Source organism: Leucoraja erinacea, unplaced genomic scaffold (genome assembly GCF_028641065.1).
Source record: "Leucoraja erinacea ecotype New England unplaced genomic scaffold, Leri_hhj_1 Leri_144S, whole genome shotgun sequence".
NCBI classification, from domain to species: Eukaryota; Metazoa; Chordata; class Chondrichthyes; order Rajiformes; family Rajidae; genus Leucoraja; species Leucoraja erinaceus.
In genome coordinates, this window is record NW_026575726.1 from 30001 (window position 1) to 49889 (window position 19889).

Here is a 19889-nt window from a genome sequence, read left to right on the forward strand (position 1 = left end):
GATGTTAGGGAAGTCCAGGACAAGGGGTCACAGCTTAAGGATAAGGGGGAAATCCTTTAAAACCGAGATGAGACGAACTTTTTTCACACACAGAGAGTGGTGAATCTCTGGAACTCTATGCCACAGAGGGTAGTTGAGGCCACAGTTCATTGGCTATATTTAAGAGGGAGTTAGATGTGGCCCTTGTGGCTAAAGGGATCAGGGGGTATGGAGCGAAGGCAGGGATGGGATACTGAGTTGGATGATCAGCCATGATCATATTGAATGGCGAATGGTGCAGGCTCGAAGGGCTGAATGGCCTACTCCTGCACCTAATTTCTATGTTTCTAAAACCCACGGGGAGAACATGCAAACTCCATACAGACAGCACCCGTAGTTGGGATTGAACCCGGGTCTCTGTGAGGCAGCAGCTTTACCCGCTGCGCCACCGTATTGAACCCCATTCTGACCTCTCATCCACCTCATTGGAGACCCTCGGACTATCTTTAAATCAGACTTGACCTTGCACTAAACGGTATTCCCTTTATCCTGTATCTGTACACTGTGGACGGCTCGATTGTAATCATGTGTTGTCTTTCCGCTGACTGGTTAGCACGTGACAATAAACAAAACTAAACATACGTGTGCGTGTTTGGGGGTGAATCGTCCCGCTGTTAAATTGCCCCTCGTATGCGAGGGAGTGAATGAGCAAGTGTCTTAGCATAGAATCAATGTCGTGAATCAATGAATTAGTCAATGAATTAAACCGATAATCAATTAATCAGTTGGTCAATCAACTTAGGTCAAAATTAGGCCATTCGGCCCATCGAGTCTACTCCGCCATTCTATCTGATCGTGGCTGATCTGTCTTTCCCTATCAACCCCATTCTCATCCCTTCTCTCCTGAAACATAGAAAATGTTTCCCCCCCTCTCTCTCTCTGTCTCCGCCCCTCTCTCCCTCCCCCCCCCCTCTCTCTGTCTCCGCCCCTCTCTCCCTCCCCCCCCCCCTCTCTGCCCTCGCTCTCCCTCTACCCCCACCTACCTCTCCCTCTCTAGACGTGCCTGTGAGTGGGGGGCTATGCGTGAGTGGACAGGGCGGGGGATTGTGGTAAGTGTGTGGTGTGTGGGTGTGTGTGTGGGTGTGGGTGTGTGTGTGTGTGGGTGTGTGTGTGTGTGTGTGTGTGTGTGTGTGTGTGTGTGGGTGGGTGTGTGTGTGTGCGTGTGTGTGTATGTGTGTGTATATGTGTGCGTGTGCGTGTGTGTGTGTGTGTGTGTGTGTGTGGTAAGTGGTGTGTGTGTGTGTGTGTGTGTGTGTGTGTGTGTGGGGGGGGGGGGGGTGGTAAGTGTGTGTGTGACACCTCAGGCCCCCCCCCCCCCACCCACATTGAGTGGATGGGACCCAACGGGTCCACTTGATCGGTATCCCTTGATTCCGTTAACCTTAATAGCTAAATCTAACTCGCTCTCAAAGGACAGAGGAGGGGGCAGTGGGAGGAAGGCGGACGAGAGAGGAGGTGGGGGGGACGGGACGAGGGTGGAGGGAGAGTAGTAGAGAGAGGGGGGGGGGGGGGGGAGGTGTGTGCTGGGGGGGGCGGAGGGAGGGGGGGGGGGGTACAGGTTGGAGGAGGGAGGGGAGATAGTGGACGCTCTCTTCCAGACCACTGCCCCTCGGTCTAACGTCCTGCTCCCTCCACAGGTGACCGGTGCTCCAGGTGGAGGAGTGGCCAGAATCACGCTGACCCTCGGAGGACCACTGGACGAATGGCCGACCCATCAGCAGAGGGACCCATCTTGCTGACATCTGCGCTCTCTTCCTTGAACAATGTCGCTGGTTGGGTTTGGACTTGGCTGGGCAGCAGTTACCACCACAGGTGGTCTTTCAGACTGCGGTGATCTGGATTACAGCGGACCCCCCCCCTGCCCCTCCCCCCCCCCCCCCCACCCTCCCTCAGCGCCCCCAACCCTGGTGACCTCAACGATGGAGCTTCCCAAGATGGCGGCGCGGAGGGCAGGGGTCACGGGTTCACAGGTTGAACTTTCGGCAATGGGAGGCTGAGACTATGGGTGGGGGTTGCCAAGGGAGATGGAGGGTCTATAGAACATGCACACGCACACACAGATATACACACACACATGTACGCACACACACATGCACACACACACACAGATATACACACACACATGTACGCACACACACATGCACACACACAGATACACACACATATGTACGCACACACACACAGATATACACACACACATGCACGCACACACACACAGATACACACACACACATGTACGCACACACACACACACATACGCACACACACACACAGATACACACACACACATGTACACACAGATACACACACAGATATACACACACATATGTACACACACACACGTAACCACACACACACATGTACGCACACACATGCACACACGCACACATACACACAAACACACGTAACCACATAGACATGCACACACGCACATAGATACACACACACACATGTACGCACACACGCATGCACACGCACACACACAGACATGCGCGCACACACACACATGCAGGCACACACGTACACACACACAGATACAGCCAGGTACATACACACACGTACGCACACACAGATGCACGCGCACACACAAATGCACACACATATGCACGCACATACACACACGTAAACACATGCACACATGCAGACTCTCACACACACACACACACACACAATGACACACACTCAACTCCTGCGGCAGGGAGGGTGATGGGGAGGTGGGGAGAGGAGAGGACGGGAGGGGGTGAGGAGGAGCGTGAGGAGGGTGAGGGGAGGTGAGCGGAGGGGAGGGAGGTGAGCGGAGGGGAGGAGGGGGAGGGGGAGGTCAACCCCCCAGTTTGGGCTTTGCTCCCGCCCCCCTCCTCACTGTGAAACTGTAAATGTAACAGCAATAAAATGATTTGATTCTGGACTCAACGCCCCACCATGGTGACACAGGTGTGTGTGTGTGTGTGTGTGTGTGTGTGTGTGTGTGTGTGTGTGTGTGTGTGTGTGGTGTGTGTGTGTGTGTGTGTGTGTGTGTGTGGTGTGTGTGTGTGTGTGGGGCACCACACATGGAGGACGGGAGGGGGGGGGGGGACACAAGGGACGGGGAGAGTGGGTGTAAGGGGCTGGTGTTTCAAAGTTTAGGGGTGGAGAGGGGGCGGAAGGAACGCTGTAGTCTAAACAAGGCTCAGAATCGAAGGCTCCTCACAAGTTACAATGCTGCTGCTGCTGCTGCTCTGCAACTGTTTATCTTGCTGGTTTATTCGGTGAAACTCAGCAGGGGCGCGATCCTAATCTCCAGCTGTAGAGATTCCTGATCCAAACCCCTCCCAGCATGGAGAATATCCCGTGCAGTGCTGGAGTCAGCATGCCCTGAATGTGAGAGATGGGAGCAAAATATTACTGTGTTTGACCCGAACTTTACTTTTCAGCTAAAATCCCCCCCCCAAATCTCTGCTTTGAACGAACATCCCCCATTGACTTGGCCTCCACCGCCGTCTGTGGCAATGAATCCCACAGATTCACCTCCCTCTGGGCAAAGGCTGTGTGTGAGCCAGTCCCAGCACAACCTCTGGGCCTCCATCGGTAGGTCAGCACAACCGTACACCTACAAGAGGCACAAAACAGGCAGCATCTCTGGTCTGAAGGAATCACAGTTTAAGAATAAGGGGCCGGCCATTTCGGACTGAGATGAGGGAAAAACCTTTTTCACACAGAGAGTTGTGAATCTGTGGAATTCTCGGCCACAGAAGGCAGTGGAGGCCAATTCACTGGATGTTTTCAAGAGGGAGTTAGATTTTGCTCTTAGGGCTAACGGAATCAAGGGATATGGGGGAGAAGGCTTACAAAATTCTTAAGGGGTTGGACAGGCTAGATGCAGGAAGATTGCTCCCGATGTTGGGGAAGTCCAGGACAAGGGGTCACAGCTTAAGGATAAGGGGGAAATCCTTTAAAACCGAGATGAGAAGAACTTTTTTCACACAGAGAGTGGTGAATCTCTGGAACTCTCTGCAGAGAGAGTCGAGGCCACAGTTCATTGGCTATATTTAAGAGGGAGTTAGATGTGGCCCTGTGGCTAAGGGGATCAGGGGGTATGGAGAGAAGGCAGGTACGGGATACTGAGTTGGATGATCAGCCATGATCATATTGAATGGCAGTGCAGGCTCGAAGGGCCGAATGGCCTCTACTCCTGCACCTAATTTCTATGTTTCTAAAGCAGGAACGGGGTACTGATTGGGGATGATCAGCCATGATCACATTGAATGGCGGTGCTGGCTGGAAGGGCTAAATGGCCTCTACTCCTGCACCTATTGTCTATGTTTCTACGTTTCTATGGATGGGTGCCGTTTCAGGTCTCCCGATGGGAGAGGGGAGAAGAGGGAATGACCGGGGGTGAGACTGGTCCGTGATGATGCTGCTGGCCTTGCCGAGGCAGCGTGAGGTGTAGATGGAGGCGATGGAAGGGAGGTTGGTTTGTGTGTGTGTGTGTGTGTGATGGTCTGGGCTGCAACTGTCCACAACTCTCTGCGAGTCTTGGATGGAGCTGTTCCCAAATCAGGCTGTGATACATCCCGATAAAATGCTTTCAATTGGATTTCTAATATTCGTGATAGAATGGTTCAGTTTTAATGTCCTGATAAATATTCCCAATATTCGCTATATCTCCGATATTCAATATGTTCGATATCTTCAAGTAACCCTTGCTTTTCCTTTGTCAGTGTTAGTGTCATGTTATCGCATTCCCTTCAGCCATCAAAGAAATATTCTACTTTTTTCTTGTTTAAGAAGGAACTGCAGATGCTGGAAAAATCAAAGGCATTCTTTACTAGAATGTTGCCTGGGTTTCAACAACTAAGTTACAGAGATAGGTTGAATAAGTTAGGTCTTTATTCTCTGGAGCGCAGAAGGTTAAGGGGGGACTTGATAGAGGTCTTTAAAATGATGAGAGGGATAGACAGAGTTGATGTGGACAAGCTTTTCCCTTTGACAATAGGGAAGATTCAAACAAGAGGACATGACTTCAGAATTAAGGGACAGAAGTTTAGGGGTAATATGAGGGGGAACTTCTTTACGCAGAGAGTGGTAGCGGTGTGGAATGAGCTTCCAGTGGAAGTGGCGGAGGCAGGTTCATTGGTATCATTTAAAAATAAATTGGATAGGCATATGGATGAGAAGGGAATGGAGGGTTATGGTACGAGTGCAGGCAGGTGGGACTAAGGGGAAAAAAAAATTTGTTCGGCATGGACTTGTAGGGCCGAGATGGCCTGTTTCCGTGCTGTAATTATTATATGGTTATATGGTTGTATAGACAAAAATGCTGGAGGAACTCATCAGGTGAGGCAGCATCCATGGAGCGAAGGAAACAGGTGACGTTTCAGAAGAGTCTTGACCCGAAACGTCGCCAATTCCTTCGCTCCATAGATGCTGTCTCACCCGCTGAGTTTCTCCAGCATTTTTGCCTACCTGCATTTTCCATGACCACGGTCTCCTTTGATCTGTCATTTTCACACCTTACCCTCTGAGTCTCCTCCTAGTCTGGAAAGTCACAGTTTAGACGAGAATTGTGTTGAGTTGAGTTTATTGTCCCGTGTACCGAGGTACAGTGAAAAGCTTGTGTTGCGTGCTAACCAGTCAGCGGAAAGACAACACATGATTACAATCGAGCCGTCCACAGTGTACAGATACAGGATAAAGGGAATAACGTTTAGTGCAAGGTAAAGTCCGATCAAGGATAGTCCGAGGGTCTCCAATGAGGTGGATAGTAGTTCAGGACCGCTCTCTAGTTGGTGAGAGGACGGTTCAGTTGCCTGATAACAGCCGGGAAGAAACTGTCCCTGAATCTGGAGGTGTGTGTGTGTGTGTGTGCGTTGGTTTTCACACTTCTGTACCTCTTGCCCGATGGGAGAGAGGAGAAGAGGGAGTGACCGGGGGGTGAGACTGGGCTGTGGAGACTGGATAGACTCGGCTTGTACTCGCTAGAATTTAGGAGATTGAGGGGGGGATCTTATAGAAACTTACAAAATTCTAAAGGGGTTGGACAGGCTAGATACAGGAAGATTGTTCCCGATGTTGGGGAAGTCCAGGACAAGAGGCCACACAGTTTAAGGATAAGGGGGAAGTTTTTTAGGACCGAGATGAGAAAAACATTTTTTTTCACACAGAGGGTGGTGAATCTGTGGAATTCTCTGCCACAGAAGGTAGTTGAGGCCACAGTTCATTGGCTATATTTAAGAGGGAGTTAGATGTGGCCCTTGTGGCTAAAGGGATCAGGGGGTGTGGAGAGAAGGCAGGTACAGGATACTGAGTTGGATGATCAGCCATGATCATATTGAATGGGGAATGGTGCAGGCTCGAAGGGCCGAATGGCCTCTACTCCTGCACCTATTGTCTATGTTTCTATGATGCCGCTGGCCTTGCCGAGGCAGCGTGAGGTGTAGATGGAGGCGGTGGATGGAAGGGAGGTTGGTTTGTGCGTGTGTGACGGTCTGGGCTGCAACTGTCCACAACTCTCTGCGATTTCTCGCTGGTCTCGGACGGAGCCGTTCCCGAACCGCGCTGCGATAAAATGCTCTCTGTGGCACATCTGTAGAAGTTGGGGAGAGTTGCTGGGGACGTGCCGAGCTTTCAAAGCCTTCCAAGGAATTTGCCAGTGTCTCTCCCCCCGCTGTCTGTGGCTTCTAGCTGTTGCTGGTCCAAGTCTTGCATGAGATGGCAAGGCTCAGTCCTGCACACCAGACTGTGAGTTCACTCCTTGGTGTGCAGGGATGATTACCGAATCATCTGTGTCAGATTCTCACAGATCCAGTACAGCACAAGAACAGGCCCTTCGGCCCACAAGGTCTGTGCTGAGCACGGTAGCAAGACTATCTCTATCTAAACATGGGCATCACACGCCTCAGCACTGGTGAGTAAGGCAAGGCAGCACCTTTACCACCTCAGGCAATTGAGGAAATTCAGAGTGTCTCCGAGGATCCTCCAGTGCTTCTACGCAGCGGCGGTGGAAAGCATCTTGTCCGGGAACATTACCATCTGGTTTGGGAATTGCTCTGCCAAGGACAAGAAGGCTCTGCAGAGAGTAGTGCGTTCGGCCGAACGCACTATGGGAACTTCACTCGCCCCCCTGCAGGAACTATACATCAGGAGGTGCAACTCCAGAGCAAACAAAATCATGGGAGACCCCTTCCACCCCTGCAACGGACTGTTCCAGCCGCTACGGTCAGGCAAACGCCTCCGTTGCCATGCGGTGAGAACGGAGAGGTTGAGAAGGAGTTTCTTCCCAGAGGCCATTCGGACTGTAAACGCCTATCTCACCAGGGACTAACTCTACTGAACATTTTTCCTTCCACTATTTATTATGTAAAAGAATATGTGTGTTATGATTGTGTTTATAATTTGTTTGGTTGTTTTGTTGTTTGTCTTTTGCACAAAAAATCCGCGAGCATTGCCACTTTCATTTCGCTGCACATCTCGTATGTGTATGTGACAAATAAACTTGACTTGACTAATTGGGGTGACACTGTGGCGCAGTGGTAGAGACCCGGGTTCAATCCATGGGTGAGTTTGCATGTTCTCCCCGTGACCTGGGTGGGTTTCCTCCCACACTCCAAAGACGTGCAGGTTTGTAGGTCTCTGTAAATTGCCCCCTAGTGTGTGTGAACGGGTGATCGATGGTCAGCATGGACTCGGTGGGCCAAAGGGCCTGTTTCCGTGATGTATCTTGCAATGTAATCATGTATTGTTATAGTTGCGGCCTCCAGCAGTTCCTCTGGCAGCTCGCTCCAGATACAGACCACCCTCTGTGTGAAAAATGTACCCCTCTGGTTTCGATTAAATCTTCCCCATTTCATGTCAAACATCTGCCCTCGAGTTTTAGACCCCCCCTGAGGAAGAGACTGTGGCTTTTCACTCATCTCTGCTCCATCATTTTAGAAATCTCAATAGCATCATCCAGTCTCACAGCACAGAAAAGGCCCTTTGGCCCGATGCGTACATGCTGACCAAGATGCATAGGAAGGAACCGCAGATGCTGGTTTATACCGAAGATAGATCACAGAGTGCTGGAATAACTCATCTATGGAGCTAAGGAAATAGGCAACGTTTCGGGCCGAAACCCGGAAGGGTTTCGGCCCGAAACGTTGCCTATTTCCAGAAGGATTTCGGCCCCGAAACGTTGCCTTTTTCCTTCGCTCCATAGATGCTGCTGCACCATAACTCAGCGGGTCAGGCAGCATCTGTGGAGAACATGGATAGGTGACGTTTCACAGAGTGCTGGAGTAACTCAGCGGGTCAGGCAGCATCTGTGGAGAACATGGATGGGTGACGTTTTGGAGTCGAGTAACCAGCGGGTCTTCGGACATCTGTGGAAAACATCTCTCCCTCTCACAGAGGACTGGAGTAACTCAGTGGGTCAGGCAGCATCTGTGGAGAACATGGATAGGTGACCACAGATGCACAGTAACTGAAGAAGGCAGCATCTCGGAGAGAAGGAATGGGTGACCCATTGGGTCGAGACCCTTCTTCAGACAATAAATCTTCCTCTCCAGAGATGCTGCCTGTCCCAATCACAGTTACTCCAGCACTCTCGACCCGAAACGTCACCCATTCCTTCTCTCCAGAGATGCTGCCTGACCCGCTGAGTTACTCCAGCATTTTGTCACAAGTTTTATTTCTATAGCACATTTAAAAAACAACTCTCGTTGGCCAAAGTGCTTTACATTGGTGGAGGTACTAACGTTATACAACAGTGGTTCATAGACTAGATACATACATAAATACATACATGTAGCCCTCGCTCAGAGGATGTCAAGAAAGGCTTGTGAGTAAAGATCAGTTTTAAGTCTCGACTTAAAGGAGTCGATGGAGGGGGCAGTTCGTTCTGATGGGAAGGGGGATGCTGCTGTTCCACAGTCTAGGGGCTGCAACCGGTCGCCCCAGAACTTATGCCTAGACCGCGGGATATTCAGTAACCCCAAGTCGGCCAATCTGAGGGACCTGGAGGTGGTGTGGTGGGTGAGTAGACTTTTGATGTAGGTGGGGGCAGGACAAGCCCATTGAGGGCTTTGTCGACATAAAGGAGGATCTTGAAATTTATTTGGAACGGCACAGGGAGCCAGTGGAGAGAGGCCAGGATCGGGGTGATGTGGTCCCTTTTTCGGGTGCCTTAGTGCCTTATCTTCCGTGTAACCCTGCATCTGCAGTTCCATCCTACTCGTGGACCTAGATGCTGGTCCCAACCTTGGCCCATATCCTGCTAAGATTCCAGCATTCCATGGGGAATCTGCAGAGGGCTGGAGAAGGCCAGTGTGTGAGATATCTGGGCGTGTGTCGTGTGCCATGCCAGAAGCCTAATGTGGAAAAACCGACAGCTCTTTCAACAATGGCCACTCCATGCACACAGATTGCCAAAACATCTGCCTCATTTTTCATTCCTGGCAGAATAACTCGGCATTTTCAGCATTCCACGCACAGAGTGATTGAACAGGAGGGCCCGTTTACGTATGTTTAATAGACTGTCAGCTCAGTGGCACAATGGGTGGACAGTGCCACAGTCAGACCCAGGTCCATGCCGAACCGACCAGCGATCCCCGCACACTGACACCAACCTACACACACACATCAGGGACAATCCTTTAAAACATTTACACCGAGCCAATTAACCTACAAACCCGAACGTCTTTGAAGTGTGGGAGGAAACCGAAGATCTCGGAGAAAAAAACCACGCAGGTCACGGGGAGAGCATGCAAACTCCGTACAGACAGCACCCGTAGTCGGGATCGGACACCAGGTCTCCAGCGCTGCAATCGCTATAAGGCAGCGACTCTACCGCTGCGCCACCGTGACTGCCATAAGGTCACGTGATAGGAGTAGAATCAGGCCATTCGGCCCATCAAGTCTACTCCATCACTCAATCACAGCTGGTCTATCTCTCCCTCCTAACCCCATTCCCCTGCCTTCTCCCCATAACCCCTGACACCCGCACTAATCAAGAAACTATCTATCTCTGCCTTAAATATATCCACTGACTTGTGGCCCCCACAGCCGTCTGTGGCAATGAATTCCACAGATTCACCACCCTCTGAATAAAGAAATTCCTCCTCATCTCCTTCCTACGAGAACGTTCAGTGTATTTTGGTTAGAGAAACAGGCCCTTCGGCCCACCAGGTCCGTGCCGACCAGCGATCCCCACACACTAACACTATCCTACACCCACTAGGGACAATTTTTACATTTACTAAGCTAATTAACCTACAAACCTGTACGTCTTCAATTCTTGGGCTGTGACCTCTAGTCCTAGACTCTCCCGCTAGTGGAAACCTCCTCTCCACATCCACTCTATCCAAGCCTTTCACTATTCTGTATCTTTCAATGAGGTCCTCTCCCCTCCCCCCCTCATCTTTCTAAACTCCAGCAAGCACAGGCCCAGTGCCAACCCACTCATTCCTTGGATCATTCTTGTAAACCTCCTCTGGTCCCTCTCCAGATCCAGCACATCCTTCCTCAGATACGGTGCCCAATATTGCTCACGATATTCCGAATGTCCTCATCAGCTATTTATTTTAATTGATTATTTATGCGTTTATGATTTGATTCATAACTATACTGAATGTCAAAATGATGACAAAACCAGGAAGTCCTTCTCTAAGGAGGAGGATCTTTCCATTCCTCACCCCATATCTCATATCAATGATTTGGATGTGATCCCACAAGGCGTGATAAGTAAGTTTGCAGATGACACTGAAGATCGTGAAGATGGTTGTTCTAAAATGCAGCAGGATCTGGATCGATTGGCCAGGTGGGCTGAGGAATGGTTGATGGAATTTAATACAGAGAAATGTGAGGTGGTGTATTTTGGGAAGTCAAACCGGGGCAGGATCTAGACGGTGAATGGCCGGGCTCTGGGGAGTGTTGTCCACCATCATTTCTGGAAAGTGGCCCCACACGTGGATCGGGTGGTCAAGAAGGCCTTTGCCACTTTGGCCTTCATCAGTCAGAGTGTAGAAGCTGGCAGCTCATGTTACAGTTGTACAAGACATTGGTAAGGCCACATTTAGAGTATTGTGTCAGGAAAGACGTTGTTAAAATGGAAAGGGTCAGCTGAGATTTACCAGGACTCAATAGACAATAGACAATAGGTGCAGGAGTAGAGGCCAGGCGGCACATTTTTAAATTATTTTCTGTCTGTGTTTTAGAGTTGGGGTGTGTGTGTGGGGGGGTGGGGGTGGGGTGGGAGGGGGGGGGGGGGGAAACTTTTTAAATCTATTGTGTCGGGTTTCCGTCAGGAAAGACGTTGTTAAAATGGAAAGGGTCAGCTGAGATTTACCAGGACTCAATAGACAATAGACAATAGACAATAGGTGCAGGAGGCCATTTGGCCCTTCGAGCCAGCACCGCCATTCAATGTGATCACGGCTGATCATCCCCAACTCAGTACCCCGTTCCTGCCTTCTCTCCATATCCCCTGACTCAAGTACCTCAGATACAGGGAGAGGTTGAGCAACCTAGTCGTGGTCCAACTGGGACATTATTGGGGTACTGATTGGGGATGATCAGCCATGATCACATTGAATGGCAGTAAAGGGCCGAATGGCCTTCTCCTGCACCTGTTGTCTATTATTCCTTGTAGTGCAAGAGGCTGAGGGGCGATCTTATACAGTAGAGGTGTACAAGATCATGAGTGGAATAGATCGGGTAGACGCACAGAGTCTCTTGCCCAGAGTTGAGAACGATAGGACATGGGTTTAAGGTGAAGGGGAATAGATTTAATAAGAACCTGGGGCTGTCTGGGATGTCAGGACTGTCTTATGAAGAAAGACTGGATAGACTTGGTTTATACTCTCTAGAATTTAGGAGATTGAGAGGGGATCTTATAGAAACTTACAAAATTCTTAAGGGGTTGGACAGGCTAGATGCAGGAAGATTGTTCCCGATGTTGGGGAAGTCCAGGACAAGGGGTCACAGCTTAAGGATAAAGGGGGAAATCCTTTAAAACCGAGATGAGGAGAACTTTTTTCACATAGAGAGTGGTGAATCTCTGGAACTCTTTACCACAGAGGGTAGTTGAGGCCACAGTTCATTGGCTATATTTAAGAGGGAGTTAGATGTGGCCCTTGTGGCCAAGGGGATCAGAGGGTATGGAGAGAAGGCAGGTACGGGATACTGAGTTGGATGATCAGCCATGATCATATTAAATGGCGGTGCAGGCTCGAAGGGCCGAATGGCCTACTCCTGCACCTAATTTCTATGTTTCTATGTAACCTGATGGGCAACTTTTTTTATACAAAGGGTGTATGGATCAAGCTACTGAAGGATGTAGTTGAGGCTGGCACTATCTCAACCTTCAAGAAACATTTTGACAGGTACATGGATATGACAGGAGGTACATGGGCCAAACGCGGGCAGGTGGGACCAGTGTAGCTGGGGCATGTTGGTCGGCAGGGACAGGTTGGGCTGAAGGGCCTGTTTCCACACTGTGTGACTATGACCAGGACTATCTCAAAATAGAAGGGTCGCAAATGTATGGGTGGTGGTCTAGATTCCACATGGTCTGACCCTGGTCTGTGTGTGACTGTGACTCTACCCCCCTCCCCCCCCCCCCCCCCCCCCCCCCCACACACACACACACACCCTACAGTGCAGTGGTCCTGGAGGTACAGGTCCCGTTAGGGTACACAGCCCCCGACACTCGTCTCTCCTGGCTCTCGGCCTCCTCCTCGCCCACTTTGGCGTTGAGGGCCAGTACGCACTCGCCCGCCTGCTCCTCCGGCCCGGCTCCCAGGCAGCGCACGCAGAGAATCTTCTGGAAGGACTGGCGGAAGTTGTCGGAGACGAAGGCGTAGAGGATGGGGTTGGCCCCACTGTTGGCGTAGCTGAGGACGGTGACCAGCTGGCCCAGGGTGGGGTGGGGCGGGAACCAGAAGACGTTGACCAGTTGCACCGTGTAGAAGGGGGTCCAGCACACGGCAAAGACCACCACCACCAACATCACCATCCAGGTGATCCTGCGCTCGGACCTCCTCCGCTGGACCCAGCCCGCCTTGAGGGCCACCTGCCGCATCTTGACCACGATCAGGAAGTAGCAGAGGCCGATGGCCGTGACGGGGATGAGGAAACCCAGGAAGAAAGTGTAGACCACGAAGATCTTGGACCACCACCTCCTGCTCCAGATGAGGTTACAGATGACCGCCCCGCTCTCCGTCCGCTGGGTGTCGGCGAAGACGATGATGGGGGTGATGACCAGCAGGGAGAGGACCCAGACCAGCAGGTTGACCACCTTGGCCACTGGCAGGCGCCGGTAGGAGGCGGAGCGGATGGGGTGGGCCACTGCCAGGTAGCGGTCAATGCTCAGGACCGTCAGGCAGAAGACACTGGTGAACATGTTCATGCCGTCCATGCTGAGGACCAGCCTGCAGGCGGACGGGCCGAAGGGCCAGTGCTGGAGGGCGGCCGAGATGGCCAGAAAGGGCATGCTGGCCATGAAGAGTTCGTCGGCCACAGCCAGGTTGAGGATGTAGATGTTGGTGGGGGTCTTCATCTTGGTGTGCCTCAGGATGACATAGATTACCAGAGAGTTGCCCAAGACCCCAACGCAGCAAACCAGGGCATAGACCGAGGAGATGACGATAGTTTCCCAATCCATGCGATCCCTCCCCAGGTCCGACATGTTGGCAGCGACAGACGTCGGCAATGTATCCGTGGGGAACTCCATCGTGGTAGCTACAGATCCTTCATGGTAGCTCTCCCCCTCCCCACCCTCGAGCGGGACACTGGTGGAGTTGCTGCCCCACAGCGGGTTCGATCCTGACCACGGTCGCTGTCTGCACGGAGTTTGCACGTTCTCTCCCCGTGACCTGCGTGGGTTTTCTCCGGGCGCTCCGGTTTCCTCCCACACTACAAAGTCGTGCGTGTTTGTAGGTGAATTGTCTTGGAGTAAATGTAAAATTGTCCCCAGTGTGTGTGTCTAGGATAACGTTAGTGTGCGGGGATAGAGTGGATGTGGGGACGATGTTTCCACTAGTGGGAGAGTCTAGGACCAGAGGTCACAGCCTCAGAATTAAAGGACGCACCTTTAGAAAGTAGATGAGGAGGGATTTCTTAAACCAGAGGGTGGTGAATCTGTGGAATTCGTTAGCTGGTCGGAGCAGACTCGGTGGGCCAAAGGGCCTGTTTCCACGCTGTATCTCTAAACTAAACCTTCTCTAGTGGCGGACCAACTGGGATTAAGTGGGAAGAGGTTCCTAGTGATGGTCCCAGTGGGATGGGATTCCCGCTGGAGATTGTGAGTCCTCAGTCTTCAAGGTGCTGCAGGGATCTCTGGAGCGTTGCGGACTGCGGTCTCAGCGGGCCGGCCAGTGAGTTGGGATGGGAGACTCCACAGAGAAATGTCCCGGCTTGGATCTTCCCTGCTGTCACACGTACCATACACTAGAACACAGAACATAGAGAACATTATTATCTAAATGGTGGCCGATTGGGAAATGGGGAGATGCAGCGAGACCTGGGTGTCATGGTACACCAGTCATTGAAGGTAGGCATGCAGGTGCAGCAGGCAGTAAAGAAAGCGAATGGTATGTTAGCTTTCATTGCAAAAGGATTTGAGTATAGGAGCAGGGATGTTCTACTGCAGTTGTACAGGGTCTTGGTGAGACCACACCTGGAGTATTGCGTACAGTTTTGGTCTCCAAATCTGAGGAAGGACATTATTGCCATAGAGGGAGTGCAGAGACGGTTCACACCAGACTGATTCCTGGGATGTCAGGACTGTCTTATGAAGAAAGACTGGATAGACTTGGTTTATACTCTCTAGAATTTAGAAGATTGAGAGGGGATCTTATAGAAACTTACAAAATTCTTAAGGGGTTGGACAGGCTAGATGCAGGAAGATTGTTCCCGATGTTGGGGAAGTCCAGGACAAGGGGTCACAGCTTAAGGATAAAGGGGAAATCCTTTAAAACCGAGATGAGAAGGAAGAACTTTTTTCACGCAGAGAGTGGTGAATCTCTGGAACTCTCTGCCACAGAGGGTAGTTGAGGCCAGTTCATTGGCTATATTTAAGAGGGAGTTAGATGTGGCCCTTGTGGCTAAGGGGATCAGGGGGTATGGAGAGAAGGCAGGTACGGGATACTGAGTTGGATGATTAGCCATGATCATATTGAATGGCGGTACAGGCTCGAAGGGCTGAATGGCCTACTCCTGCACCTATTTTCTATGTTTCTATGTTTCTATGGAGAAGGCAGCAGCACAGCCCTTCAGCCCACAATCTTCATGCGTCATAGAATTAGGCCATTCAGCCCATCGAGTCCACTCCGCCATTTGATCATGGCTGATCTATCTCTCCATCCTAACCCCATTCCCCTGCCTTCTCCCCGTAACCCCTGACACCCGCACTAATCAAGAATCTATCAATCTCCGATTTAACAATACCCAGTGCCTCCCAGCGCCAGAGACCCGTGTTCGAACCTGACTACGGGTGCTTGTCTGTATGTATTTTGTCCGTTCTCTCCCCGTGACCTGCGTGGGTTTTCTCCGGGCGCCCCGGTTTCCTCCCACACTCCAAAGTCGTGCGGGTTTAAAGGGTTAATTGGCTTTGGTAAAATTGTAAATTGTCCCCCAGTGTGTGTAGGATAGTCCTACTGTGCGGGGGGCCGCTGGTCGGTACGGACTCGTGGGTTGAAGGACTTGTTTCTGCGCTGTATCTCTAAAAACCTTGGCAATCTTAGCCTTCGGTTGCAATGAATTCCACAGATTCACCACCCTCTGGTTTAAGAAATCCCTCCTCACCTTCTTTCTAAAGGTGAGTCCTTTAATTCTGAGGCTGTGACCTCTGGTCCTAGACTCTCCCACTAGTGGAAACATCCTCCCCACATCCACTCTATCCAGGCCTTTCAATATTTGGTAAGTTTCAATGAGGTTTCCCCCTCATCCTGCTACAGAAAGTGTTGCGTTAAAATCTTCTCTGCCTGTATGTGATCCCTATCCCTCTATTCCCTGCCTATCCATGTGCCTATCTAAATGCCTCTTAAACACCACTATCATATCTGCCTCCACCACCACCCCTGACAGCATGTTCCAGGCACCCACCACCCTCTGTGTAAAACAAACCTGCCCCACACATCTCCTTTACACTTTGCCTCTCTCTCACCTCAAAGCTGTGACCTCTAGACTTGGACATCTCCAACCCAGGGAAAAGGTTATGTTAGTCTAGAGGTACAGCGCGGAAACAGGCCCTTCGGCCCACCGAGTCCGTGCCGACCTGCTATCCCAGCACACCAACACTATCCTACACACACACTAACACTATCCTACACACACTAACACTATCCTACACACACACTAACACTATCCTACACACACTAACACTGTCCTACATACACTAACACTATCCTACACACATTAACACTATCCTACACACATTAACACTATCCTCCACACACACACACACACACACTAACACTATCCTACACACACTAACACTGTCCTACATACACTAACACTATCCTACACACACTAACACTATCCTACACACACTAACACTATCATACACACACACTAGCACTATCCTACACACACACACACACACTAGGGGACAATTTACACTTACACCGAGCCAATTAACCAACAAAGCCGCACGTCTTTGGAGTGTGGGAGGAAACTGAAGATCTCAGAGAAAACCCTCGCAGGTCACGGGGAGAACGTGCAAACTCCATACAGGCAGCACCCGTAGTGGGGATGGAACCCGGGTCTCTGGCGCTATGAGGCAGCAGCTCTACCCGCTGCTCTTTATATAGTTTCGTTAAATAGTTGTCACATGTACCGAGGCACGATGAAACATTTCTGTTTTGCATGCTACGCAATGCAAGGCTAGACTTTAATACAACCAAGCCGCCCACAATGCACAGATAACGGGTAAAGTGGACAACATTTAGTGTCGAATATAACATTATAACATAGTTATCCCACTTTCTCATCCACTCCCTACACACTAGGGGGCAATTTACAGAGGGACGATTAAACTGCAAACACGCACGTCTCCGGGATGTGGGAGAAACTGGAGCGCCCGGAGAAAACCCACACGGACACAGTGAGAGCGTGCAAACTACACACACACACTCTCTCTCTCTGTCTCTCACACACACACACACTCTCACTCTCTCTCTCACACACACACACACACACACACACTCTCTCACACACACTCTCTCTCACACACACACTCTCTCTCTCTCTCACACACACACTCATAGACACACACACACACTCTCTCTCTCTCTCTCACACACACAGGGGCTGGGGGTAGGGATGGGGGGGATGGGGGGGGGGGGGGGGGGGGGGGGGGGGGGGAGGGGGGGGGGGGGGGGGGGGGGGGGGGGGGGGGGGGGGGGGGGGGGGGGGGGGGGGGGGGGGGTGGGGGTGGGGTGGTGGGGGGGGGTGGGGGTGGGGATGGGGGGGTAGGGGCTGGGGGGTGGGGGGATGGGGGGTGGGGGTGGGGGGGGGGGGGGGGAGTGGGGCTGAGGGTGGGGGGTTGGGGATGGGGGTGGGGGTGGGGGTAGGGGCTGGGGGTGGGGATGGGGGCTGGGGTTGGGGATGGGGGGAAGGCATGTTACTGGTGCTACCTGTGTGGGTCGGCGGGGGCTGGTGCCCGGGCTGACGGTGGAGGGTGTGTGGGATTTAGCGGGCACGAGCCTGGCACGGCGGGCAGACACACCGTCACCTCTCCCTGCCCCGGTGCCAACGTACATCTCTCTCAGCCCAGCTGTCTTCCCCCGCTCCGCATCCAGCTCTGATCTCTCTCCTCCTCCCCGACCCCCCCACTCCTCCTTCACCCCCCCCCCCCCCGCCCAGACACAACAGCGGCAGCCAAATATCCAGGGCAGGAGATGGATGAGCAGAGAGCAACTCTGATATCAGCAAGGGGAGAGCACCGAGGGAGAGGGGGGGAGGGAGGGGAGAGAGGGAGGAGGAGGGGAGAGGGAGAGGGAGAGGGAGAGGGAGAGGGAGAGAGGAGAGGGAGGGGAGAGGGAGAGGGAGAGAGGGAGGGAGAGGGAGAGGGAGAGAGGGGGAGGAGCGAGAGAGAGAGAGAGAGGAGGAGAGGGAGGAGAGAGGGGGAGAGAACGGAGGGGGAAGGGAAGGAGATAAGGGGTGGAGGGGGAGATGGGGAGGTGGAGGGATTAGGATGGATGGGAAAGAGGGGGGGACACTTGAGGGAGGGAGGGTTTTGATGGGGGGGGGAGGGTAGGGGAGAGGGGATGGAGCAGGGGGAGAGAGGGAGGGGGAGGGTGGGGGGTCGGTTCTGACTGAACCTCCAGGGGTGGGGTGGGAGTGCGGTTTCCACAGGGGAAAGCAACAGGGGAGGCCAGCAGCATAAAAGGGGGGGTGAACACAGCTCCCCCCGTATCAGTGACATTTGGATTGCAAAAGGAAGATTTTCCACAGCAACAGGAACAAAAAGGTGGTGACATTTGGATGAAAGCAGCAGCAGCCGCGACACAGCGCGCGACACAGGAGGCTCACCCCCCCTCCCCCCCCCCACCCCCCCCCCCCACCCCCCCCCCCTCCCCACCCCCCAAACCTTCCTGCTCCAACTCCGGGGAAGAATCACCTCCAACATGCCAAGACAAGGAACTGATCTGCTCCAACTCCACACACACTGACACAGTGCTGGAGAAGCAGCGTCTACTCAGTCTGTGCCAACATGCGTCAAGACAAGGAACTGCAGGTGCTGGGTAACGCACACACACAGTGCTGGAGTAACACAGCGGGTCAGGACACAGTGGAGAACATGGATAGGTGACGATGCACTCAGTGCTGGAGTAACTCAGCGGGTCAGGCAGCATCTGTGGAGAACATGGATAGGTGACGTTTCACAGAGTGCTGGAGTAACTCAGTGGGTCAGGCAGCATCTGTGGAGAACATGGATAGGTGACGTTTCACAGAGTGCTGGGAGTAACTCAGCGGGTCAGGCAGCATCTGTGGAGAACATGGATAGGCGACGTTTCACAGAGAGCTGGCGTACCTCAGCGGGTCAGGCAGCATCTGGCAGCATCTACGGAGAACACAGATGGAGACGATTTAGACGAAGGAATTAAAAGGAAAAATGATCTCCAAAATTTGCAGATGACACGAAGCTGGGTGGCAGTGTGAGCTGTGAGGAGGATGCTATGAGGCTGTAGGGTGACTTGGATGGGTTGGGTGAGTGGGCAGATGCAATATAATGTGGATAAATGTGAGGTTATCCACTCTGGTGGCTAGAACAGGAAGGCAGATTATTATCTGAATGGTGTCAGATTAGGAGAAGGGGAGGTGCAACGAGACCTGGGTGTGCTTGTACACCAGTCACTGAAAGTAGGCATGCAGGTACAGCAGGCAGTGAAGAAAGCGAATGGCATGTTGGCCTTCAGTGCAAGAGGATTTGAGTTCAGAAGCAACAAGGTTATTCTGCAGTTGTACGGAGCCCTGGTGAGACCTCACCTGGAGTATTGTGTGCAGTTTTGGTCCCCTAATTTGAGGAAGGACATCCTTGCTATTAAGGGAGTGCAGCTTAGGTTCACCAGGTTAATTCTTAGGATGGTAGGACTGACATATGATGAAAGAATGGATCGACTGGGCTTGTATTCACTGGAATTTAGAAGGATGAGAGGGCATCTTATAGAAACATATAAAAATCTTGAGGGATTGGACAGGCTAGATGCAGGAAAAATGTTCCTGGTGTTGGGGGAGTCCAGAACCAGGGGCCACACAGTTTAAGAATAAGGGGCCGGCCATTTAGGACTGAGATGAGGAGAAACCTTTTCACCCAGAGAGTTGTGAATCTGTGGAATTCTCGGCCACAGAAGGCAGTGGAGGCCGATTCAATGGTTGTTTTCAAGAGAGAG

The 19889-nt window shown here is 52.0% G+C and overlaps 2 protein-coding genes across 2 annotated transcripts in view; one reads left to right on the forward strand and one right to left on the reverse strand.

Moving 5' to 3' along the window:
• Positions 1-1908, forward strand: part of LOC129715843 (endosialin-like) — a 13421-nt gene extending 11513 nt beyond the window's left edge. Inside the window, exon 7 of the mRNA XM_055665723.1 lies at positions 1677-1908. The gene's annotated coding sequence lies outside the window, so the exon portion shown is untranslated. The remainder of the gene's footprint in view (positions 1-1676) is intronic.
• A 10721-nt stretch (positions 1909-12629) lies between these two features.
• Positions 12630-17648, reverse strand: LOC129715848 (somatostatin receptor type 1-like). The gene is made up of 2 exons (XM_055665731.1): positions 17631-17648; positions 12630-14442 (listed from the first exon to the last, which is right to left on the reverse strand). The coding sequence occupies exon 2, from the start codon at positions 13724-13726 to the stop codon at positions 12647-12649; it is 1080 nt and encodes a 359-aa protein (XP_055521706.1). The 5' UTR covers positions 13727-14442; positions 17631-17648; the 3' UTR covers positions 12630-12646.
• Positions 17649-19889: the final 2241 nt, after the last annotated feature.

Coding starts and splice junctions, on each gene's coding strand:
- LOC129715848 (XM_055665731.1), bottom strand. CDS start 13,726: ATGGAGTTCCCCACGGATACATTGCCGACGTCTGTCGCTGCCAACATG.